General features: G+C 33.4%; 7 protein-coding genes and 1 long non-coding RNA gene across 10 annotated transcripts; 3 read left to right on the top strand and 5 right to left on the bottom strand.

Annotated features, from left to right (window-relative positions):
• Positions 1 to 235: 235 nt before the first annotated feature.
• LOC105974382 (elongation factor 1-gamma 2) lies at positions 236 to 2,963 on the bottom strand. Its single transcript, XM_012999473.2, has 8 exons — positions 2,820 to 2,963; positions 2,616 to 2,666; positions 2,073 to 2,219; positions 1,926 to 1,986; positions 1,789 to 1,841; positions 1,597 to 1,698; positions 981 to 1,488; positions 236 to 882 (listed from the first exon to the last, which is right to left on the bottom strand). The coding sequence occupies exons 2-8, from the start codon at positions 2,622 to 2,624 to the stop codon at positions 503 to 505; spliced, it is 1,260 nt and encodes a 419-aa protein (XP_012854927.2). The 5' UTR covers positions 2,625 to 2,666; positions 2,820 to 2,963; the 3' UTR covers positions 236 to 502.
• Positions 2,964 to 3,882: 919 nt separating this feature from the next.
• LOC105974238 (uncharacterized) lies at positions 3,883 to 5,138 on the top strand. Its single transcript, XM_012999306.2, has 2 exons — positions 3,883 to 4,127; positions 4,665 to 5,138. The coding sequence occupies exons 1-2, from the start codon at positions 4,049 to 4,051 to the stop codon at positions 4,904 to 4,906; spliced, it is 321 nt and encodes a 106-aa protein (XP_012854760.2). The 5' UTR covers positions 3,883 to 4,048; the 3' UTR covers positions 4,907 to 5,138.
• Positions 5,139 to 7,713: 2,575 nt separating this feature from the next.
• STK (K-box region and MADS-box transcription factor family protein) lies at positions 7,714 to 11,825 on the top strand. 3 transcript variants are annotated; one of them, XM_012999588.2, is made up of 8 exons: positions 7,714 to 7,959; positions 8,725 to 8,915; positions 10,571 to 10,652; positions 10,764 to 10,825; positions 10,920 to 11,019; positions 11,107 to 11,190; positions 11,324 to 11,481; positions 11,589 to 11,825. In XM_012999588.2, exons 2-8 carry the CDS (start codon positions 8,734 to 8,736, stop codon positions 11,590 to 11,592), a joined length of 672 nt encoding a protein of 223 aa, XP_012855042.1. In that variant the 5' UTR covers positions 7,714 to 7,959; positions 8,725 to 8,733; the 3' UTR covers positions 11,593 to 11,825. The 3 variants fall into 3 exon arrangements, with proteins under 3 accessions (XP_012855042.1, XP_012855040.1, XP_088672079.1); XM_012999586.2 differs by having other exon boundaries at positions 7,732 to 7,959; positions 10,908 to 11,019; XM_088815953.1 differs by lacking the exon at positions 7,714 to 7,959 and adding an exon at positions 8,321 to 8,434 and having other exon boundaries at positions 10,908 to 11,019.
• A 301-nt stretch (positions 11,826 to 12,126) lies between these two features.
• On the bottom strand, positions 12,127 to 12,646 carry LOC148772008 (immune-associated nucleotide-binding protein 9-like). Its single transcript, XM_088815308.1, has 2 exons — positions 12,434 to 12,646; positions 12,127 to 12,402 (listed from the first exon to the last, which is right to left on the bottom strand). Exons 1-2 carry the CDS (start codon positions 12,644 to 12,646, stop codon positions 12,127 to 12,129), a joined length of 489 nt encoding a protein of 162 aa, XP_088671434.1.
• Positions 12,647 to 13,100: 454 nt separating this feature from the next.
• Positions 13,101 to 13,413, bottom strand: LOC148772007 (uncharacterized). Its single transcript, XR_016030559.1, has 2 exons — positions 13,323 to 13,413; positions 13,101 to 13,184 (listed from the first exon to the last, which is right to left on the bottom strand). It is a non-coding gene; the product is annotated as an uncharacterized LOC148772007 (long non-coding RNA).
• A 1,884-nt stretch (positions 13,414 to 15,297) lies between these two features.
• LOC105974268 (immune-associated nucleotide-binding protein 9-like) lies at positions 15,298 to 16,989 on the bottom strand. Its single transcript, XM_088815951.1, has 5 exons — positions 16,603 to 16,989; positions 16,201 to 16,475; positions 15,937 to 16,101; positions 15,761 to 15,847; positions 15,298 to 15,664 (listed from the first exon to the last, which is right to left on the bottom strand). Exons 1-5 carry the CDS (start codon positions 16,850 to 16,852, stop codon positions 15,431 to 15,433), a joined length of 1,011 nt encoding a protein of 336 aa, XP_088672077.1. The 5' UTR covers positions 16,853 to 16,989; the 3' UTR covers positions 15,298 to 15,430.
• Positions 16,990 to 17,246: 257 nt separating this feature from the next.
• LOC105974451 (immune-associated nucleotide-binding protein 9) lies at positions 17,247 to 19,494 on the bottom strand. The gene is made up of 6 exons (XM_012999557.2): positions 19,332 to 19,494; positions 18,536 to 18,787; positions 18,177 to 18,454; positions 17,928 to 18,092; positions 17,697 to 17,831; positions 17,247 to 17,602 (listed from the first exon to the last, which is right to left on the bottom strand). The coding sequence occupies exons 2-6, from the start codon at positions 18,765 to 18,767 to the stop codon at positions 17,390 to 17,392; spliced, it is 1,023 nt and encodes a 340-aa protein (XP_012855011.1). The 5' UTR covers positions 18,768 to 18,787; positions 19,332 to 19,494; the 3' UTR covers positions 17,247 to 17,389.
• Positions 19,495 to 20,298: 804 nt separating this feature from the next.
• On the top strand, positions 20,299 to 22,184 carry LOC105974322 (uncharacterized). Its single transcript, XM_012999398.2, has 6 exons — positions 20,299 to 20,636; positions 20,782 to 20,880; positions 21,213 to 21,254; positions 21,342 to 21,471; positions 21,775 to 21,876; positions 21,964 to 22,184. Exons 1-6 carry the CDS (start codon positions 20,400 to 20,402, stop codon positions 22,071 to 22,073), a joined length of 720 nt encoding a protein of 239 aa, XP_012854852.1. The 5' UTR covers positions 20,299 to 20,399; the 3' UTR covers positions 22,074 to 22,184.
• Positions 22,185 to 22,269: the final 85 nt, after the last annotated feature.

Here is a 22,269-nt window from a genome sequence, read left to right as displayed (position 1 = left end):
ATTCCAACAAATTTTGTGCATCGATGTGTTTAGTTTTCCAAATATTGTTATTCGAAATAATTTGGTATATGTTCACAATTTTCATATATGTGTTTCTTAATTTAAAATTAATTATAAAAAGTTATTTTAAAATCAACTATGGAATAAGATCTAAAATGGTTCATAAATTCCAAAACATTTAGATAAATTCATCCTACTCACGGCACCTTTAATGGAGTAGCATCACACATAAGCGAATTCCAATTCAACACTTAAAATCAAAAACGTTTAAAACTCAAATATACCATTACAGTGAGATAGCAAAGTCTAAGTAAAGCCAAAATAAAATTATAAAAATTAAAAAGAAAAGAAAAAAAAAACAAGCTACAAAACTGAGTCCAGAAAACATAGAACTTTTGTGCTGAATCAAAGCAAAAAAGATAATTTAGAGTTTAGGAAAGACAAAATGAAGATAGGGTGCTGACAAAAATACAACACAGATTGAAGAATACGCGCATCTTCTTCACTTGAAGCACTTAGCATCCAACAAACCCTCTCCCTCAAAAGGCTCGGCATCTTCAATCATCTGGCTGGCACGCTCCTTCTGAGCTTCGTCATTGATATCCACCTTCGTCCAATGGTAGAGCTCCATGTCGTAACACTCGTCCATTACAAACTGAGGAATTTCAGTCCCACGGAATAGCCACAAACCCTTCACCTTAAACGGAGCTTCGGTTCCAATAACCAACATCTTTCCGAATGCATACTTACGGGCCAAATCCATTCTCTGCAGGAATCCACCGACCTTGTTCAAAGTGACAAACGAGACAGTGTTCTCATCATTGTACTTGTACTCGCAGAACCACAGGGAATATCCTTCAGGATCATACATATCCCAAAACCCTACACACATCAACAACAAAAAAAGGGATAAATAATCAGGCAACTTGTTTTCATGTTCAAAGATCTTTAGTTAATTGTTTTTTGAATCTTGAAAGTACCTTTAACGGCAACTTCACGGAAGTTGGTCTTAGTGTTGGAGTACAGCCTCTTCCAGTCATCTAGAACCATCTTGCTTGGCGGCAGTAGATCCAAAGCATTCTTTGCCTTGGGTTTAGGTGCTTCTTCTTCCTCAGCCTCTACTTCCTTGGGCTTAGGTTCTTCTTTCTTAGCCACCTTCTTGGGTTCCTCCTTCGCCTTGGGTTTTGCAGCCTCTTTTGGTGCAGGTTTCTTGGATGCAACAGGTGGGACTGATTCCGCTTGTTTAACATCACCCCATACCTTCTTGAAGTTGGGCTGGTTAATCAGGGTCCAGAAATACCTCTCCACATGTGGGAACTCCGATGTGAAGGTCTTGGTCATGACTCCCTGAAATCCAATAGCCAGGTTACATGTCATAACAATGTCGGCAATTGTTACAGCATGTCCAACCAAGTAGGTGTTGGATGCAAGATGGGTGTTCAACGCCCCTAGAGCTCTCTTCAGTGATGCAATTGCAGCCTCCTCAGCCTGTACACAAGTGACAAGTGATTTTAAGTAATAATGAAGATTTTCAGAGAGTTAGTGAACTACGATAAAAAAGGATAAAGTTTAGAAATCACTATAACAATGGCATACCGGAGGAAGATACAATCGGTACCCAAGTCGGGGGTACAGCCAGCCTGCTATGCTTGCATCAATCTCAGTGGCGGAAAAATCCATCCACTGCTCGATTTGGCCCTATTTAAAGCAATATAACAAAACAAGATAAGTGGATAAGAGTATGAACTAGAAATTATGAAGACTTAATTCATGAATGAGAGTACTTACGTATTCAATCAAGGACGAGCCATATAGGGAGCTATCAGCGCTCGATCGGACCACTGCATAAAAATAAGAAAATGAGGAAAACGTCTAAGCAAATAAAACTACAACATCAACACAAAATTGACCAGAAGTTGTTTTACCGTAGCGAGCAATAGCATTGCTCTCAAAGATGGCTCCTTCGGGAGTTTCCAGAACAGGAATCTACAAAAAGAAAAATCTAAAATTAGGATAACAGCAAATATTTGCCAAATAAAAAAGAAGCAAAAATCAAAATCAAAATGATATACCTTCCCCAAGGGATTCATCTTGATAAATTCTGGGGTCTTGTTGCTTACACCCATCTGAAATTCCTTTACCATCTCAATCTTAACACCACAGTATTCTGCGGCAATAAGTGCCTTGAATGCATTTTTGTTTGGGGAGGAGTGCAAAACCTGAATAAATTACCAAAAAAGGCTCAACAACACAGATCAACCATAAAAGAAGGGAACAGAAGTTACTTTTGGATATGATCATGCAGAGTATTCCAAAATGTAACAGGGGCAACAAGAAAAGTGGAATGCAGAAAATCACAATTTCCGATAAATAACCAATACAGCGGAACTAACATCCGATTCGACATTAATCCTATATCCTCAATTACAAAAAACTAAATCTTTAAATACAGCAAAGATGCAAAGATCGGTGATTCTGTACAATAAACCCAAGAAAGAACGAATGTCCGATTGTAAAATTATACAATTAGCAAATTAAGTTCTATTTTAGATTCAAAAATGAAGAACAGATCTGCAGCAATCAATAGGAAGATACAAAACGAACGGTACACTCACCAGAGCCATGGCTTCAGAAGATCGAATTTTCCACTCTAAATTCACAGAAATCTGAAAAATCCAAAAATAACGGAAAAAATGTTCGCAAATGATCAGAAAATTAGCGAAATTGCATTTCGTGAATGCGGAAAATGCCCTAAAATTGAAAATAAATAGAAGAAAATAACAGATCGAAGGGTTTAGAGAGAAGAAAAGGGGTTTTACCTATAGAGTGAAAGAAGCCGTGAGCTGCAGAGAGGCCGAGTGAGAGAGAATAGTGATGCGTATATGAGAGAGAAGAAGTCTAGGGTTTGTTGTGGTGTGGATTTATAGTTTGTTTGTGTGATGGTTGCCCAAGGGTACCCGGTTTATATAGAGGAATATGCCGAGTTGAGTTTGTTCACGTGCTGAGGGTGAAGGGCAATTTGGGCCTATGGGCTCTGACTAGGCATTACTAATTTTAGGCTTAATTCTACTATGCACCCATAAATTTAGCTTTTCAGCATTTTCTACCCTCAAAAAAGGTTTAATGGCACTTTGCACACTCAAATGTTTCTTTTGCCATTTTGAACCCTCAAAATACAATAAATCATCCACAAAGCACCCTAATTATTTTTTTTTTAAATCTATGACTGTATCTTCATCTTTTTAGTAATATTTTTTCGGATGCTAATTGTAAGATCAAAATTTTAACATTTCTCAATAATTCAAACGAATTTCGAAACTACAAAGTTCAAAAATTATTCATCAATATTTGTAAAAATTATATATTCTCACAAAAAAATTGCATATCTTATTTTCATCAAATTTATTCGATAGATACATCTCTTACTTGAATATATATATATATGAAGGGAACACACTATTGAAAATATACAAATACTCGATGTATGAGATGCTACATTTGGTGGAATTTAAAGTATTGGGTGATTTGCACCATAGAACTATACAAATAACGACTCATTAATCACCCGGTGTATTCCACCGGATGTAGCATCTATAAAATCCAAATGCCCCCATTGAATTTTTTCCCATTACATTTTAAAATATCAATATGGTGTATTTAATTATGTACTTTCCCACTACATTTAAAAAAAAAAATCCATTTCTCCATTAGATTTTAAAAAACCAATTTATGGTGCTCTATGAATATTTTTTGTATTCCGAAGGTGCAAAATTAATATTAAATTTTTATGTGGGTGCAAAGTGCCAACATACTATACTTTAAGGGTGGAAAGTGAAAATTAACCAGTAGAAAAATAGAGAAGATAAATAAAAATAAAAAAAGGATCTTGAGAAATTAAAGTCGTTGAAAGATCATCTTCTATTCTTCAAACTCCTTGAAAACTGCAGCCCGACAACGAGTAAAAACCCACAGATCTTGCTACTGCAGTTCTGGTAATAAAAGCCCAGAAGAAGTAGAAGAGAGAAAAATAATATAAGCTGCGAAAAAGATGAGTAAAATCACAAGTCTCAGCTGTATCCGCTTCTTCACATGCCTTTTCTCTTCATTCTCCCTTCTCTTAATTACAGGTATGCCCTTTCAACTCCCTGTGTGTGTGTGTGTGTGTGTTCTTGAAAAATGAAAAGAAGAATTGATGGATAAAAAATGTTTCTTTACATTTGAACATGGATTTTAAGGTTGAATTGTTGAGCCCTTTTGTGGGTTGCATCTCTAAAAGTGAAATTTGTTCTGAGTAGCCAAAGTATTTGGAGAGTGAATTGATTTTATTTTATGATTTAAAAAAAAGGGGGAAACATTGGATCTTTCTTGGCGTGATTGCTGTTAAATTACTACAATCCATGTTGTTAGGCAACTCTTGATTCTTAATCTTGTGTTAAGATAACTAACTACTTGGGAGATTGAGCAATAGAGCAAAAGCTTTGAGCTTTAGTTGTGGGATGTAAATTAACCTAAGTAAAAATTGAATCTTTCATTGTCCTAACAAGATTTCGATGAGCTCATGAATTATAGGTGAAATCGAGCATTTTGTTGGCTGAAAAATCCTATCTTTTAATGTCCGTACACGTTTGAGGCAATTGTTGAATGTTAATTGTCGATCTGTGTAGGATTAGCGGACACCTCATCGACATCGAACAATGAAAAGGGTGGTACGAAATCAGCCGAAGGAAGTGGTTCCACTTGGCTGAAATTCATCATCATATTCTTCGGGCTTTTGGCAGTCGGGGCATTTTCGGTATTCTTGTTTAAGCTGTGGCAAAGAAAGAAGAGAGAGGAGCAGCACGCGCGGCTTTTGAAGCTGTTTGAACAAGACGATGAACTCGAGGTCGAACTTGGTATTAGGGATTAGAGATAAGTGTGGTTTGCCACTATTACATAACACTCCGTAATTGCTTGATTCGGGATTCGTGTCTTTGTTTGTATCGACGTTGTTTGCAAAGAATTACCTTGTTTTTATCGTCTTTCGTTTCGATGTGTATGCAGTAGCAATTTGTCAGCCATAGTCCTTCGGATTGAACTGTTAAAAAAATTGTGTTATTTTGAATTGCTAAAGATAAAGATTCTCATATGATCCATTTTTAGGGGTAGTTTGCTAAAAAAAGTTGAATTATAGATGGGTTTTGCTAATAAAAATAACATGAGGACTGTTTAATAATTAGAGTAGATATAGGGGTGCCGAATGCAATAAAGGCTAATTCACATATAGGGCCCAAGTTAGAGTCCGGGCCACCGCATATGAATCATCTGTACACACTATTTCCTTAATTTGGGCCGGATCCACAAATTTTATCATATTACTCCAAAATGGGTCGGATCTTTTATTGGGGTTATCAAGCCCAAATTTAAACTCTGGCCCACTTCAAAAACCCTTTTTCACCTCATTATTTTTCACCTCATTATTTTTACCTGCGGTAAAAATACTTGGGTATCTTGTAATTAATTACAGCTGTCATTTGTATAAAGATTAATTTAACACGGCATGGTTGTTGGCATAGGAAATAAAAAAATAATAAATTAATAAAAAATAAAAATAATGAAGAGTGGTTTCGTCAAATATTCGATTGAAAAATTCAGAGTCACATGTAATTAAAGTTGAAGGCGATGTGGAAAGCGATATATTGGAAAATTGAATAACATGAGTCCACGATTGGACCACATTCCACATTCTTTCCTTTTTAGGTAATTCATTTTCCAATTATTATAAAACAAGGGTCTTTTTGTAAATTAACTTTTTTTTTTTTTATTATTATTATTATGTTAATCCAAAGATTAGTGGCTTTTCTCACTGAATTGAATTTTTGGATCATATCTTTTTATTGTGGGTGCTTAAATTGATAAGACAACACTATGCTTAATCATTGTTATTTTTCTGTTTCTGATTTGTTAATTTTGTGAATTTAAGGGCATAGCTTGTCTTAAACATCACAACAAATTTATGTCCAGCTTTGGACTTTGATTTTTTTTTTTTAATCTCACTCTTAATTTATATACAAATTGATTTTTGTTAATGAGGAATCAGCATGGAATTAGTAGTACAAGTTGATATGTTTACGCAACTCAAATGAAAGAATAATGCAATTAGAAATCTTTTAATTAATTAGGTCCCATTGCAATTACTGTTGAGCTTCCTTTCTTTCCCATTTTTACATAAAACGTCTCTCTCATCTTCTAAACTTAATTTTACTTTATTACTCTAATTTGTCTATTAATCTTGTTCATGAATAAACCAATGAACCTAATAATACACACAAATCTATGTGTATTATATAAACAAGTTTATATACTCTTCCATATTAATTATCTGATGTGTCAGCTAATTTCTAAAGATTATGAACTTACTATTTTTTTTATTTTTTTTTTACGTTTAAAAGCTCACATATCGACTCGTCATGAGTTTTTTTTTTAAATTAAAATCATATAAATTATATATTATAATAATGTTAAAAAAAAAACAGTTTGTAAAAGTTTAATCAAACTCGAGCTTTTGAGGCGTCCAAACTAAATAAGTTGAGCCCGGTTCGAGTTCGATTAAGTTACACTCTTATGTAAGCTGATGTGGCAAGAACTCCTAAACCTCCAAGACGATGTACTTATGAACGAGTTCGGTTCGATTTTTTTTTTTTCGAGTCACGGTTTCATCGGCTTCAAGTTCACAAAACATTACCTTTAATTATGTGTTCCAAAAAAAATAAAATGAGATGCAATATTAATAAAAAGGGAACAATTTTAATTTGCAAAGTTGATATGCATTTTAATTGAAATAGATAAGTCCCAATTAGTTTCAACAATGATGAAAATTAACCAGTTATATATACATGCAAATACTAGTAGTATATATGGAGAAAAGGTAAAATTTTGCATTAAAATTAATTAATTATCAGGCAAAATTAACCGGTTTTAATTGGATTAGATCCACAACCATAAGAGATTAAATAAATATCTCACTTATTATAGTAGTAAACAAAATGATAATGTCTTGGCCATTTGCTTAATGTTTCATCTTAATTGGATCTTGCCATATAATTTATATATGATTATGGTTTTGATTTCAGATCCAAACTCAAACCAACTTTGTATTTATTTATTTATTTGGTCGAAAATGGTATTTTAGTTATATTTTTATTGACGTCATCATCCATTTGCATGTGTAAATTAAATTTTATTATTTTGCATATATAATTAAAAATATATATATAATATAATAATAACAAGCAAATTTATCTCAGAAATAGTTTTTAGAGATCGATCATAGGAGTATTTGTTAACAAGAAAATAATTTTTTTAATAAATCTGTAAGTAATTACATAGAAAGAAAAAAATTAATAATATTAATTAATTTAATTAATTTGGTGAAATGAATAAAAAAATGAGGAAGGGCATTAAAAAAAGGGGTAAGGTGATTGCAGTTTAGGGTAAATTTCCTACAGCAGAGCTGATAATAATGAGCAACCCACAACTTCACGCTTGCTTCATATCTGGAAAACATGTCATTTTCTTCGCCAGCTCTCCTTTTCCTCTCTCTCTCTCTCTCTCTCTCTCTCTCTCTCTCTCTCTCTCTCTCTCTCTCTCTCTCTCTCTCTCTCTCTCTCTCTCTCTCTCTCTCTCTCTCTCTCTCTCTCTCTCTCACACACACACACACACAAAATAGATACACACACGTATATGCAAACCTATGAGCACGCAGCTACAGGCATATATACATACAAACAAAGAAAGGAGCTATATATATATTTATATATTATATGATTAATTAAAGATTGAAGAGGGAGGCTGAGAGTTAAAGAAGGGCAAAGGTGGATTGTTTGGAATTCGTGCAGTAAGCTTAGCTTTGGGGGAAATTAAATAATAAATAAAGAATTCCTTCTCTCGCCGGAAAATAGCAATATTTTCCGAAGACGCCAGGTTTGTGTGTCATTTTACACAGATGACGATCATATATCTTACCGGAAATAAATTATACATACATACATATATATACATACATATTTATGCTATCTTCTCTTTACATGTTTATTTATTTCTCTCCATGCATTTGGGCACAGTTCCATATGTTTTCTTCAGCTAAATTAGTGTGTGTGTGTGTGTGTGTGTGTGTGTGTGTGTGTGTGTGTGTGTGTGAGTCTTGGAGTGGATGATATAGATCTGCTCCTACAAGTCATAAAATCATATTTTTCTTGCATTAATTATAAGTCCCTTGTTTAATTTCCCCTTTTTATTTCATGTTTTTCTCTCTCTCTTACAAGAGTCAAATCCTGGGGAAAAAAACCCTTGAAAGTTCTTACATGTTCAAGAAAATTCATAAACCTAGCAGCTTGATGGGGTTTCTTGCATCTTTTTGTGTTCTTGTTTACCACTTTTTCAGCTTCAAAGATCCAAAGTTAGAGTCTTTTCTCCAATTTTATTTTTCAAAATTAGTCTTCTTTCCAGTAATCAAATTAAAACACAGAAATCTAACAACTTTCTAAAGAGAATTTTACAAAAGTTTGAATCTTTTAGGTTAGTCTTGTACAAGTTTTTGTCTTTCCAGTGATTAAGGAAAAATGAAAAAGATTTAATCTTGCATATGCTAAAGAGTTACAATCTCTTTGATTAAAAGATCACAAGATCTAGTAAAATTCAGTTTTATAAATACTTCCAAAAAAGTTTGAATTTTTTCCCGATGATTAGGGTTCCGAAATGGGAAGGGGAAAGATCGAGATCAAGAGGATCGAAAACAACACGAACCGACAGGTTACATTCTGCAAGCGAAGAAATGGGCTGTTGAAGAAAGCTTACGAACTCTCGGTTCTTTGCGATGCAGAAGTTGCACTCATCGTTTTCTCCAGCCGTGGCCGTGTCTACGAGTATGCCAACAATAAGTAAGCCAATTTAATCCCACTTCTTGAATTTTAATATAATTCCTAATTTGCTAATTGATAGATCTCAAATTAGTTTATATATATATGAATCAAACATTCCATGCATCATCTTGTTTAATCTCCTATATTTAATTAGTGTTTTTGTTAAACTTAATGATGTTGTCAAGTGTAACTGTCATCATATTTTTCTGCAATAAAAAGATCATATTTTTATGCAATAAAAAGAACCATTCTTGGAGATTATAATATATTTATATAATAAAAAAATAAAAATAAAAATATAATGGGATTCATCATATATACAGCATAGAAAAGCATATGCTGCCAAATCACAGACATCATAATTCGACAGAAATTATTGAAAATATCAGCATATCTGAATCTTTCACAAATTTGTTGTTTCAAAGTTGCAGTTCACTTTGATGTTTAGGTTTCCAATAGTTTCCAATTCCAGCATTAATTAAAAAGCTCACCATTTTTTTTGTTCATTTGTTTTTCAAACTGAAAGTCTGTCCGAGCATTCATTCATATGTACTGTATTGTCTCAGGTTCTTTGTCTCTCCACTTTTTTGATGTGTTAGAATACAAACAAGGACAAAAAAATTATTTCTTTCACAAATCAAGGAGAGAGAACTAGAGTTCATGATAGTTATTTCTAGGGTTTTATGATCTTTTCATAGTGTAATATAGAATAATAGTACTAATTTGACATCATCTGTTGATTTTATATCTATGAATTTTGAATTTGTTTTGAGTGGGTTCATTTTACAATAAACAGTAAATTAATCTTAATTTTTTTCAGATAATATTGTTAAAGATTTCAAGTAATTGTTATATTTGAGTGAATTTATTTATAATTGTGTTTTTTGGTGTGAGAAAATAAATCCTATAAAAAATGTGGGTGGAAAGAAATGAATATATTATTCTTCAGGAAATTAAAGGCACACTAATGAAGGAGGTTGGATTTGCAGTAATATAGAAATGAAAATGTCAATTCATTTTTTATTTGCTTATCACCAAATAAGAATTCCACCACGGAACATTAATCCTTATTGTCATCATATACATGTGTACTGTACAGTATAACTCTCTCTCTCTCTCTCTCTCTCTCTCTCTCTCTCTCTCTCTCTCTCTCTCTATATATATATATATATATATATATATATATATATATATATATATATATATATATATATATATATATATATATATATCATGGTCAGAACTCAGAATAACTTACATCAGCTGCAACTATTCATCTCACTATTTAATTTCTATTTCTAGCTTTCAAGATTTCATACATATAAATAGACCAGAATACCCTTCCCTTAAAATAATTCAAATTTCATGAAAATGGTATTTTTTTAATATATTTTTTAAATTCATGTTGATGCATAATGAAACTTGATTGTACTATTAGGGACAAGATCAACATGTACCACTGTCTATATATGCTGCACAGTCTGTACTATCATTTCTGTTATATAGTATATATATAAATCATACATGTATAATTGTGTGGCAAATTTGATTATATATTCTTGATAAAAATTGAAAATTGAAATTTTAACATGAAAAAGTGTTAGGAGACAAGTATTATAATTAATGTATTTGTATGTTGAGTATAATTGAGATAATATGTGTTACATATGCAGCATTAGATCAACTATAGATAGGTACAAGAAATCATCTGCAGATAGTTCAACCGGTTTTACCACTCAAGAGATCAACGCTCAAGTAAGTCGATTTTTCGTATCGTAACAACATAATACATGCACAATACATACACATATGTAACACTTGATATAATATTCATTCTTTTTTTTCCCTTTTTGGGATTCGTTGCAGTTTTACCAAGCAGAGTCGAAGAAGCTGCGTCAGCAAATACAGATGCTCCAGAACTCCAATAGGTAAAAATCGATCATTTTTCCGTTCTTTTTTTTTTTTTTTATTCACAATTTTCAAAAAAAAAATTAATTCTTGATAATGAAGTTTGATTCACAGGCATCTCATGGGTGAAGGGTTAGGCTCCTTAAATGTAAAGGAGATGAAACAGCTCGAAAGTAGGCTCGAGAGGGGAATCGCTAGAATCAGGGTCAAGAAGGTAATTTAACCATCCCCTAAACAATTATCATGATCTATATATACTTGATTATTTTTTATTAATTTTTTTTTATATTTTTTTAAACAGCATGAGATGATACTAGCTGAAACTGAGAATTTGCAGAAGAGAGAAATTCAACTAGAGCAAGAAAATGCCCTCCTCAGAGCAAAGGTAAATGGCAGACAAAATCATAAAAAAAAATGTACAATAGTGCAAATGAGATAATTGACTCTAATTGAAGAACAATATTTATTTAATTTAATTATAAAAAGAAAAGTAGTGATTTTGTTGAATGTATATTCAGATACAAGAAAACGAGAAGCTGCAGCAACTTAGCATGATGCCAGCTGGACAAGACTATCAATTCCAGGCTTATTACGCTCGCAACGTTTTCCAGCTTAACATGATGGAGGGTGTTTCTGCTTATCCAATTTGCGACAAAAAGACGAATACTCATATCGGGTATTTCATCTCTCTCTTTCTATCTATATAGTAACTTTGTTCGTACTCTAATTGCGTGAAATCGAGTTTTGCTATAACCTATGTTTCTACTCTTGTTCTTGATGCAGGTAAGGTAGGCAGTTCATCAGAAGATTCCAGAATAACTTATGAATATTTAAGTCTTTGTTTCCTTCTAGTTATCTGATAGGGGAATTTGTGGTTCTTTAGAGACATTAATCGACTGTTTTTATTAACGTTTTCGTTGTTTGGTGCTTTATTCTCTCGACAATTTCGTTAATGCTTCGACTCAAAGTACGATTTTGTATTTCGTAAGACTAAGAAATTTAGGTACTTTTTCTGCAACACCTAATAAGGGTATATTCCTAGAATCTTCGACTTCGTAAAAAAGGGCAATTGTCAAAATCAAAGTTCAACCGAAACCAAAATCGTAAAATTAAATGACACGCGTATTTATATTTCCTATTACATAATAGCACATTCAACTTCATCTCTTTCTCGATGAAGCTCCTCGTCCAGCTGATATTATATTGTAAGTTGCAACACACAGAAAAGTATATATTAGTCTTTTGATGTTTCTTTCATGTCAAACATACAATTAAAAAAAAACGAAGAATAAGCACGAATGCCAAGAATGTACCGTCTCGGTTATTGTCCGAACTTCTCCTTCCTGCATGTACAAGAACAAACAAAGTGGCATTGTAATGTTTTCTGGGAACTTTTCCGGAAGACTGCAAAAAAAAAAAAAAAAAAAAAAAAAAAAAAACTCACATTTGAATCAACAAATAGCTCATTCAAATATGGTTTACCACCATTACTATCTACAACATCATTCACAACGGAAAGAAGTTCGTTCAGCTGCTCGTATTTCTTCGTTTCGTCTTTTGTCCTGTTATCAAATAGAACACATCTATTCCCACACATTTTTAGCATTTCCTGCACAATTACTACCTGGGGTGCCGATAACATTAAGAATCATGGCGTCTTCTAGAAGAGTACTCTGGAGCTCACAAGTTCGGGTAACACAGCTAAAGCTACATTTTGAATTGAATTTCTTTGTGCCAAGAATGCTATTTCCAGTCGCACTTCTGCCGTTACCTGATTTTCCGACCAAAACTACCGTACGAGACGCAAAATCCGACTCACTATCAAATGCGCTTCCTCCCATTTTCCTTAAACTTAATTGTCTACAAAAAAACAAAAAAAGACATTCATTCAACTTAAACTATAACAAATACTTATAAACCAATGTTTTATAAACAAATAATTATGTTTTCATTAAAACATAATTTCTTAAGTAATTTATCACAACCCAATTTTTTTATTTTTTTCAACCAGGCAGTGAAAAGACGTAGTTTTAGCCATGATGTAACCCTATGTTATGTACACAGTGGTAGCTTTTGACCACAAAAATTGGTGTCAAATATACAAAAATATATTGGATGGTGTATCCATATATTGATAAATCGAAAATAGAAAATATAGAAAAGAAAATTAGGTGATCAAACCTTGTGTGAAGATAATGGATGAAAAACACAAATTAAGGGCAAGGCGAAGAAGAAGTATTGAAGTGGTGTTAACGAAAAGACGACAATGTTTATCGATTCTTCCACCTGTTTAACGATAGTTACGGTAGTTGGGGCTGTACATACAGCTCTCTGCATACGTTACTAGGTTTTCCGGTTGAGGTAGACGAGTCGCCAAACCTGTAAAAAAACAATAAAAATACGCACAAAATAATTATTACAAGACAATTTTACCATGTTACTAGCGTTTAGGCTCTGATTGGATCGAATATTTTGAAATGATATTTTCCTCGTGAAAAAACGGGATGCATATTTCACCTAGTTCGTATGCTTTAGCTGCCACCCTGGCGGCAATCTGAGCTGAAATATACCTGATGTTCGAAAATGGTGGATATATTAATCCTTTATCATTTGACTCATAATTTCGTCTGTCAGCGCCCTTGATTCGAAATTTTTACAAATGCTAGGCAAGAACACCCCTACCTTAAGAACTTCACTTATTCTCCCATGAAACCAATTTGGGAGTCATACTAGGAATGCAAATTATATTATTCCCCTGTCATCTATATATATATATATATATATATATATATATATATATATATATATATATATATATATATATATATATCTATCATGGAACAACTTATAAAGCTGTTTTATAACTAAGGCGTATAGATGGTTTGTGACCGAAGTATTTTGGACATGTTTCCGTTGTGTTGGCAATAATATATATATATATATAATAGCATTCAGAGATCGAGCGCTATGTCACGGCCCGTCAGTTTTGGCCCAACCTTTTGCCAGTTTCCCTTAGGTTGGAAGGTTAAGGAAGTTCAAAACTTAACCCAAATAGAGTTAGGCCCAAATTGTCCCAAATATATAGAGAAGTAGAGATTCTTGGAGGATTTAGACAATATTCTAGAACCCTCTCATTATAGATATTTTGTACGAATTCTTTGGAGTGTTCTAGTGAACAACTCCTAATCCTTAGATCAAATAGATCTCCACCGTCCATTAAGTTCGGCCACTGCTGTGTTGGTCTAGAAAATTAAAGGATTCACAATCACAAAAACAATCCAGTAAGTACAAGATCGATCACAAAACTCTTGTGCAGATGTCACTAATTAATCCGTGTTATAAACTGTTGTGGAAAAAAACCAAAATGTGCTAGAACGAACAGACATAATTTACGATCAACAGCAAAAGTAAACCTACAATATGAATCAACTTCTTAAGCGCTTCTGAAATGGCTTTATAGAACTGCTTCTCACGAAGTTGAGCTATATATATCTTCTGCATTATAGTTGCAGCTTCCTTCTATTCAAGAACGAGGTGGCAATATCGTAATTCATCAAACATTAGTATATATCATTAAACATGCAATATCATAATTCATAAACATTAGTATATATCATTAAACATTCCCCCAAACGAATTAGTGACAGCGGAAACAGTACTCACCATCTGTTCAGGAAATAATTCGTTTGTGAATGGTTTCCCACCGTTATTTTCTACAACGGTTTCAACAATGGAAAGAAAATCTGTCACTTGTTTCTTTTTCTTGACCTCATGTTGTCGAACCTATTCCCACACAATTCAAGAACATTTTGTATCGAGATCATAATAATTAGAATATTATAACCTTTATAGAGGCAAAAAAATCGAAATAAAACTACTTATTCACACATAATTCAAGAACATATATCATGTATCGAGATCAGAATAATTTGAATATAACCTTTACGGAGGCAGGCAAAACGTTAATCAATGTTGTGGAGTTTACATGTATTTGTAACCCCGGCGGAAGAAGACCTAGACACGAAAGCTCTTCTACCGAGTATACTGTTTCCGGTGGCGCTTTTCCCGTTCCCGGAACGGCCGATGATCACCGCCGTACGGATTTTGCGACGCTCAAACTTCCAAATCGCCTTCATTTCCGATTCAAGGTCGATTTCTTCGAGCCATTTGATTTCGTTCTCGATATTTTCCATGATTTTGGGAAAAAATTTCAGAAAACTTTTTGGAGGGAAAAAGGAAATTGGGGCTGGAGATTGTGTAGCAGGCTTAAGAGCTATAACTAACACATAAAAATGGGCCCTTATTACTTAATTATTTATTTAAAGATGCAAATACATCATCAAATCATCATAATTATTATTTTATAGATAAAATTTTAAATTCACATAATCTTTCATGTAACATATTCTAATGTAATTGTTTATTTTTTAGTTGTTACTTTTTCACTATAAGCAACTGCTACACCTGAACAATGTAAAAAAACATTAGGAGGAACATCGAAAATAAGAAAATTAAATTAATAAAACCTCATAAATAAATAAATAAATAGTATGTCGAAATTCGAAAACAAGATCAAAGTTGTAAAGTTTTTAAATAGTAAGGTAGTCGAAAAAGAAACGGGGTGATTACAAAATAGCACATTTGCCATTTTCAGCTTGCTTACGAAACTCCTGAGTCTCTCTTTGAGCTCTCTCCAAGTTCTCCCTCAGCTTACGTATTTCATCACTCGATTTCTTATGAGCATCTTTTGCCGATTCTTCGGCCTTCAGTCGAGCTTTCTGCTCCTCAACTCGAGCTTTCTGCTCCTCGGCCAATTGCTGTTCAAGCCTATTAGTGGTCTCTTTCAGCTTTGACTCAACCTACAAATCATACATAAAACGAAAACAAATATGAAGAATAATTAAGCACGGATAAAATAATAATAATATGAATAGAGCGCAGAACAAAATTACTACCATCTCAGTTATTCTCTGAAGCTGCTCCTCGTACGTTTTTTGGAGCTGCTCCTCCTTCAATAGAGATTCCTCCTGTTTGGAATCTTTCTGCATGTCCAAAGGCATCGTAAAACTTTCGTATAATGAAACATTTTTTTCAGAAATAAGTGGTGTTATTAATTATAAAAAATTCTCACCTTGAATTCAACAAATAGCTCATCGGAATACGGCTTCCCATCATTATTATCTATAACATAATTCACAAGGGAGAGAAGTTCCCTCTGTTGTACATACTTCTTGCCTTCATCTTTTGTCCTGTTATCAAACAGAACACGTCTGTTCCCACACATTCTCAAAGTTTCCTGTATCGATTAGATTTAATAACATAAAAGTAAATTAAATTAAAATAATTAAACTAAATTAATAAACCAATGCTCAACGGTACTATAAATGGTCTCTACCTTCAAAGCCTGGGGGCAATCATCACGCCCCAAATAGTCATCGAGGGTCTCGTCATTTTCATCAAGGTCATCACCGCCAGTAAAAACAACAATCATATAGTTGCTAATTTTGGTAGAAAACAATTTCCGTAAAGTCTCGACAGCAGCTTCTTCTTCTTGTGAAAAACGAGACCTGACAGACAGGACCAGAATAACAGCATGGATACCATGTTTTGCCATGCTTATGCATTTCGCTATTTCTTTTCCGATAAATTCATGCTCGGCATCGAACAACCCTGAAAAATAAATTCAGACGTGAAGATATCTTTGTGCTCTTACTTAAATGAACAAATACGATTTAGCAGCAGACGTATATTATATATATATATATATATATATATATATATATATATATATATATACCTGGAGTGTCAATTACATTAAGAATCTCGCCATCTTCCATTATAGTCCTTTGTATCTCACAAGTTTGAGTAACGCCGCCTGAGCTACATTTTGATTTGAATTTGTTTGTGCCGAGAATGCTATTGCCGGTTGCACTTTTCCCATTACCTGTTTTTCCGACCAAAACTACTGTACGACTCGAATAATCAAAAGCACTTCCTCCCATAACTGCCTTCAACTTAATAATTATCTGCGGTAAGAAAACATTCATTCAACTTTAAAAAAAATGATAAATTTGAAAATATATAAAAAGCAAATTGTTGGATCTAACCTCCGCTCTTCAAAATGGAAGGATGTGTTTTTGAAGTTGTCAAGAAAATGGATGAGAATTAAACACAAGGCAACGTCAAGTATTTGAAGAGGTGGTGGTATGGTATATCAAACGTTTAAAAGAGAAGATGAAAAGGCGCTAAATGTTATTTTATATTATAATATATTATAAATTAAGTCCAATAATTTCAAAAATAATATCTCAGGTGAAGCAAAATAATTATAATTATAATTATTTAATTAAATATTAACAAAATTTAATAGCCTCTACTTGGGCTAGAGACATAATGTTGGACCATGGGCTTGAGTACTGGGCCTTATTAACAATTCATAGGTTCAACCAAAAGCAAAATGTCATAAACATAATGCATTTGTTAACAACAGTCAACAAAACCACAAGCAGTACTTCAACACGGTGAGTCCGAAAAAGGAAAGGTTTGTTCGAACGAAAACACTATACATAAGAAAGCGTAACTAATTACAAAATAGCACATTTGCCACTTTCAGCTTGCTTACGAAGCTTCTCAGTCTCTCTCTCAGCTCTCTCGAGATGCTCCCTCAGCTGGCGTATTTCATCGTTCGATTTCATTTGAGCATCTCTTGCAAATACCTCTGCCTTCAGTCTAGCTTTCTGCTCCTCTGCCAATTGTTGCTCAAGCCTATGAGTCGTCTCTCTCAGCTTCGTTTCAACCTACAAACGAAAGTATCCACAAAAAACAAATTCAATTTACAAATGCCACTAGTAATCGTGTGGTCGAACGCCAAGAAATAATTACGAAAAATACCATCTCAGTTATTCTCTTAAGCTGCTCTTCGTACGATTTATAAAAGTCCTCCTTAAATTTAGATATCTCCTCACTCGAATATCCCTCCAAGGAATTAATTTCGATAGTTTGATTACGTAGTTTCACTGCTCCCTCCTGTTCAAGAACAAAAACCGGCATCAATAAACTTTAAAATTCATTTCCGACATTTTCTAAAAAAGTAGTGATAGGAAAAGAAAAAAAAAAACTCGCCTTCAGTTCGATAAACACCTCGTCTATATATGGTTTCCCACCATTATTCTCTACAACGTCATTCACCAGAGAAAGTAGTTCCTTCAGTTGTTCACGTTTCTTAAGTTGATCCCGTGTCCTGTTATCAAACAAAACACATCTATTCCCACACATTTCGAGTGTTTCCTATATCAAGATTTAGAATTATTAGAAAATAATGTAAATAAACGAGTAATAAAATAAATTTACGTGGTGGTTGTTATACTCTACCTTCAAAGGCTCAGGGCAATCACGACCCAAATAATGATCGAGAGTCTCGTCATTTTCTTCCAAGTCATCACCGCCAGTAAAAACCAGAATCATATAGTCACTGATTTTACTACCAAAGAATTTACGCAAGCTCTCAATAGCAGCTTCCTCTTCTCGCGAAAAACGAGATCTAACTGATAGGACCACAATAACAGCATGGATGCCATCTTTTGCCATATTTATGCATTTCACAATCTCCTTTCCGATAAATTCAGGTTCGGCAGAAAAGTCAAACAAACCTGGAAAATTCAAATTGTGCATTTTACAAATTGCTAACTGAAAATAGGCAAAAAAAGAAATTCTGAATCTAGAAAATTTACCAGGAGTGTCGATCACATTAAGAATCTTGCCATCTTCTAGAACAGTCTTCTGCATCTCACAAGTACTTGTGACACCAGCCGAGCTAGACATCGAATTGAATGTTTTTTTGCCGAGTATGCTATTGCCAGTCGCACTCTTGCCATTACCAGTTCTTCCAACCAAAACTACAGTACGAACGTCGCTCGAAGGAGCCGCAAACTCCCAATCGTCATCAATTGCACTTCCTCCCATTTTGCAAAAAACTTAAATATCTGACAACAACCAAAAAAAGAAAATATTAATTTATTTCTAATATGGGATAAATAAATCTCTATCCATAAACAAAATCCTCAATACCAGAGAATTATTGTCACTTCTCAGTCGCACAGGCACCGATCAAACACGTAAACTGTAAACCTAACTTTATATGTACTTATGAACAAACCCTAACCCCCTTTTATCCAAATAAAAAGGAAAATCATAGTTTTCTACATAAGCTGCGCAAAAGTATGATCAGAATAACATAACTATGAACATACTGGAAATTAGTAGACAAATTAAAACCACAAACGATCGAATCGGAAAATCGAGAAAATAGAAAAGCAAGCACACACAAAAAAACGCACAAACTGGAAAATCGAGAAAATAGAGAAGCAGATACAGAGAAAAGGTAAATAAACAGAGAGAAGTGCACATACTGGAAAGAATCGAGAAGTAAATACACAGAAATTAAAGGTAAATACAGAATCAAAACAAGTTCGTTTCACAAACTGAAGAATCGATCGACAAAATAGAAAGGCAAATTGTGAGTCTAACCTTCTGTAGGGATTGAATGAAAGAGAGGAGCTACTTTTAGAGAGTGATGATGAAGCTGCCTGTGAAGGCAAAGTATTTTAATATTTGTTGATATTTTCTTTGGCAGCTGAAACATTTCACATGAGATAACCCCCAATGGGCTTGTTCATAGTGGATCAAAATGATTTAATTAGTAAATTACGGCCAACTCCCTGAGGTAAGGTCAAATTATGAAGAAACCCCTCATGTTTGAGTAATTACAATCACTCTCTCAACTATGAATCTTCTTACACGTCCCCTATAGCGGTGTCAAATTTAGTGGAATCTTCTAGATCATGTGGAATATTCTCCAGTTTGTACCCGTTTTATCCTATTCGAGCTCCACATTCGAAACAAGATGATCATAAGATGTTTCTCTTGGCTTGTAAATATCAGATTATGGTACGTCAAAAACTGCATTTTTGCACAAACTAGAGAAATCTAGAAGATTATGTTGAATTTGATACAGTAAGGGTGGATGTGTAAGAAAATTCATAATTAAGGTAGTGATTGTAATTATTAAAAAATAGAGAGTTTTTCGTAATTTAACATTATCTCACGTGGTGACTGTAATTTAACATAAAATAATTGTTCGAGTTCAATTTATTAACAAGAAAATTCAATTTTTTTATTGAAGCTCAAGTGATTAGTTATAATAATAATAAAATTAAATAATCAAATAAAATGTGTGTTACACATGCGTGTGTGCCGAGGTCACAACTCGTGTATATACACTTTGAAAGAATATTCCACGGCTACGCCACATGTGGCGTCTCCACAACCACCAGTCCATTTTAAACGACTCTCACACTTTTATTATTATTATTAATTTTTTTTTTTTTATTTTTTTAGTGCAGTCAACAAAGAAATTGCAATAGTCCCACATTCAATAATTACACATTTTTTTTTTAATATAATTATATATATATAAAATAGATGTATATATTGCCGAAAAGAATCTGTTCGTGCACACGCAAAACAATCTCCCCAGAACCAGCGGAGCTCAAAACAAGAGAGATTTGTTTTCCAGCAAAATTTGAATTCCATAAAATGGGGAGTGAAGGAAAAGAATTCAAAGCTGCTGAAAGGAAACTGAGATTGTTATGCCTCCATGGATTCCGGACCAGCGGCGAAATCATCAGGAAACAAGTCACCGGAAAATGGCCGGAATCTGTTCTCAACAAATTGGATCTTGTTTTCGTCGACGCCCCTTTTCCCTGTCAGGGAAAATCCGATGTGGAAGGAATCTTTGATCCTCCATATTATGAGTGGTTCCAGTTCAACAAGGTTTTGCTTTTTTTTTTTTTTTTGGCGTTTTCCTTAAATTTAATTAATAAATAAATAAATATATGCCGATTTATTGAGCTGTTTTTATTGTAATTGAAAATGGGTTTTTGTCTTCTTTTTTTTTTTAATTGTTATTTTTTTTCAGGAATTTACGAAATATGAAAATTTTGATGAGTGTCTTGCTTATATAGAAGATTGCATGATCGAAAAAGGGCCGTTTGATGGCCTTCTTGGTTTTTCACAGGTATTTTAATATTTCCTTACAATCAATTTATTAATTTAATTTCACTCTAATTGCAATTGTTCTATGTGATAATGTAAGAATGGGTGGTGTTCGAACTTCAAACACATCGAATTTTTAGTTTCCGATAGTTGGATGAATTTGTTATGCAAGAATGCGTTCTTGTTCTTTCATGAATTTTAGGTGCATGTAACAAACATCATGTTTAATTTCAATAATTTTCGATCATATATAGAAGTTAGGTGCACGTAACATCATTATCGAATTCAATCGTTGTTTCAGGTGCATATAACTAATTGTCAACTGATATTTGAGTTTGATATTTGAAAAATCAGGGAGCAATTTTATCAGCTGCATTGCCCGGATTACAAGCCAAGGTAAGCATTACTTAACACCTACTAACGGGGTTTGGTTTGGTTTGTTTAATCGTTAAGCCGACTTTTATTTGTTTTTCGGTGTTACAGGGTGTGGCTCTTACAAGAGTACCCAAGATTAAAGTGCTGGTAATTATCGGGGGTGCAAAATTCAGAGATCCATCGATTGTCGAGAACGCTTTTTCTTCGCAAATTCAATGCCCCTCAGTTCACTTCTTAGGTAATTCTACTTTTCGAATATTCGATTTTCGATTCTGAATTAGTTATATTAGAATAAAGTCAATAAACCCCTAGATTAGGATCTATTTTAGTTATATACAATAACTATATCAAGATGAATATTTATTGCCTAATTAACTACAACTTATGGAATGGTAGCTTTGCCTAACTATTACAGCTGCCATTTTTAGGTAAATTGATTGAAATTTGTTTGTACATTAATGTGTTTAATTAAATGTTTTGAATTACAGAAAGATTTTACTATTTGTTTTTTTTCTAAATTTTTGTGTCCTAAAAAAAACAGGGGATCAAGATTTCTTGAAGCAGCATGGAACTGAACTGCTGGATTCTTTTATAGACCCCCTCGTGATTCGTCATCCAAAGGGCCACACTATACCACGATTCGGTAATGGATCGAACCTCGATTTTTACTTCCGTTCAGATTAGGACAATTAAATCGAATTGTGTCTTATATGTATGTCTTATTTTACAGATGAAAAGGGTTTGGAGAACATGCTAAGCTTTCTTGGGAGGCTACAAAACGAGTTCGAAGACGAAGTCGAAGACGAGAAACAAGAGATTGGTTTGAGCATTACTTCGTAGTGACATCGAAATTAGCAACTACTCTCAAATTGCAATTGTAATACTACAAATAATTATGTAAGAGATTGATCATCTTTTGAAAGTATTTAATTTAAAGTTTATCTTGTATGAGGTTTATTGTCATTTAATAAACATGTTCCTTTTGGGTTTTCTGTGATTATTGCAAGAAACCCATTATCAAGAAAATAAACCTCGT

This window comes from Erythranthe guttata, chromosome 3, assembly GCF_056151865.1.
Source record: "Erythranthe guttata isolate IM_541 chromosome 3, IM_541, whole genome shotgun sequence".
NCBI classification, from domain to species: domain Eukaryota; kingdom Viridiplantae; phylum Streptophyta; class Magnoliopsida; order Lamiales; family Phrymaceae; genus Erythranthe; species Erythranthe guttata.
This window is presented reverse-complemented; position numbering and strand designations above follow the sequence as displayed.

Bases quoted from the DNA above. Each gene is read 5' to 3' on its own strand.
- LOC105974268 (XM_088815951.1), bottom strand. From the start codon at position 16,852: ATGAATGTTTTCTTACCGCAGATAATTATTAAGTTGAAGGCAGTTATG. The intron at 16,102-16,200 runs GTAGAGACCATT...TAATCGATACAG, and splicing joins ATTGCCCCCAGGCTTTGAAG to GAAACTTTGAGAATGTGTGG. The intron at 15,848-15,936 runs GTGAGAATTTTT...TTGGACATGCAG, and splicing joins AGCTATTTGTTGAATTCAAG to AAAGATTCCAAACAGGAGGA.
- LOC105974322 (XM_012999398.2), top strand. From the start codon at position 20,400: ATGGGGAGTGAAGGAAAAGAATTCAAAGCTGCTGAAAGGAAACTGAGA. The intron at 20,881-21,212 runs GTATTTTAATAT...TTGAAAAATCAG, and splicing joins GCCTTCTTGGTTTTTCACAG to GGAGCAATTTTATCAGCTGC. The intron at 21,472-21,774 runs GTAATTCTACTT...TAAAAAAAACAG, and splicing joins CCCCTCAGTTCACTTCTTAG to GGGATCAAGATTTCTTGAAG.
- LOC105974238 (XM_012999306.2), top strand. From the start codon at position 4,049: ATGAGTAAAATCACAAGTCTCAGCTGTATCCGCTTCTTCACATGCCTT. The intron at 4,128-4,664 runs GTATGCCCTTTC...CGATCTGTGTAG, and splicing joins CTCCCTTCTCTTAATTACAG to GATTAGCGGACACCTCATCG.
- LOC105974451 (XM_012999557.2), bottom strand. From the start codon at position 18,767: ATGGGAGGAAGTGCAATTGATGACGATTGGGAGTTTGCGGCTCCTTCG. The intron at 18,093-18,176 runs GTAGAGTATAAC...ATCTTGATATAG, and splicing joins ATTGCCCTGAGCCTTTGAAG to GAAACACTCGAAATGTGTGG. The intron at 17,603-17,696 runs GTATTTTTCGTA...TTTCGTTTGTAG, and splicing joins TTAAGAGAATAACTGAGATG to GTTGAAACGAAGCTGAGAGA.
- STK (XM_012999586.2), top strand. From the start codon at position 8,734: ATGGGAAGGGGAAAGATCGAGATCAAGAGGATCGAAAACAACACGAAC. The intron at 10,653-10,763 runs GTAAGTCGATTT...GATTCGTTGCAG, and splicing joins CTCAAGAGATCAACGCTCAA to TTTTACCAAGCAGAGTCGAA. The intron at 10,826-10,907 runs GTAAAAATCGAT...TTGATAATGAAG, and splicing joins ATGCTCCAGAACTCCAATAG to TTTGATTCACAGGCATCTCA.
- LOC105974382 (XM_012999473.2), bottom strand. The intron at 1,987-2,072 runs GTATATCATTTT...TTCTTTTTGTAG, and splicing joins AGATGAATCCCTTGGGGAAG to ATTCCTGTTCTGGAAACTCC. The intron at 1,699-1,788 runs GTAAGTACTCTC...TGCTTTAAATAG, and splicing joins GCTCGTCCTTGATTGAATAC to GGCCAAATCGAGCAGTGGAT.
- LOC148772008 (XM_088815308.1), bottom strand. From the start codon at position 12,646: ATGGGAGGAAGCGCATTTGATAGTGAGTCGGATTTTGCGTCTCGTACG. The intron at 12,403-12,433 runs CCAGGTAGTAAT...GAAATGCTAAAA, and splicing joins TTCTTAATGTTATCGGCACC to ATGTGTGGGAATAGATGTGT.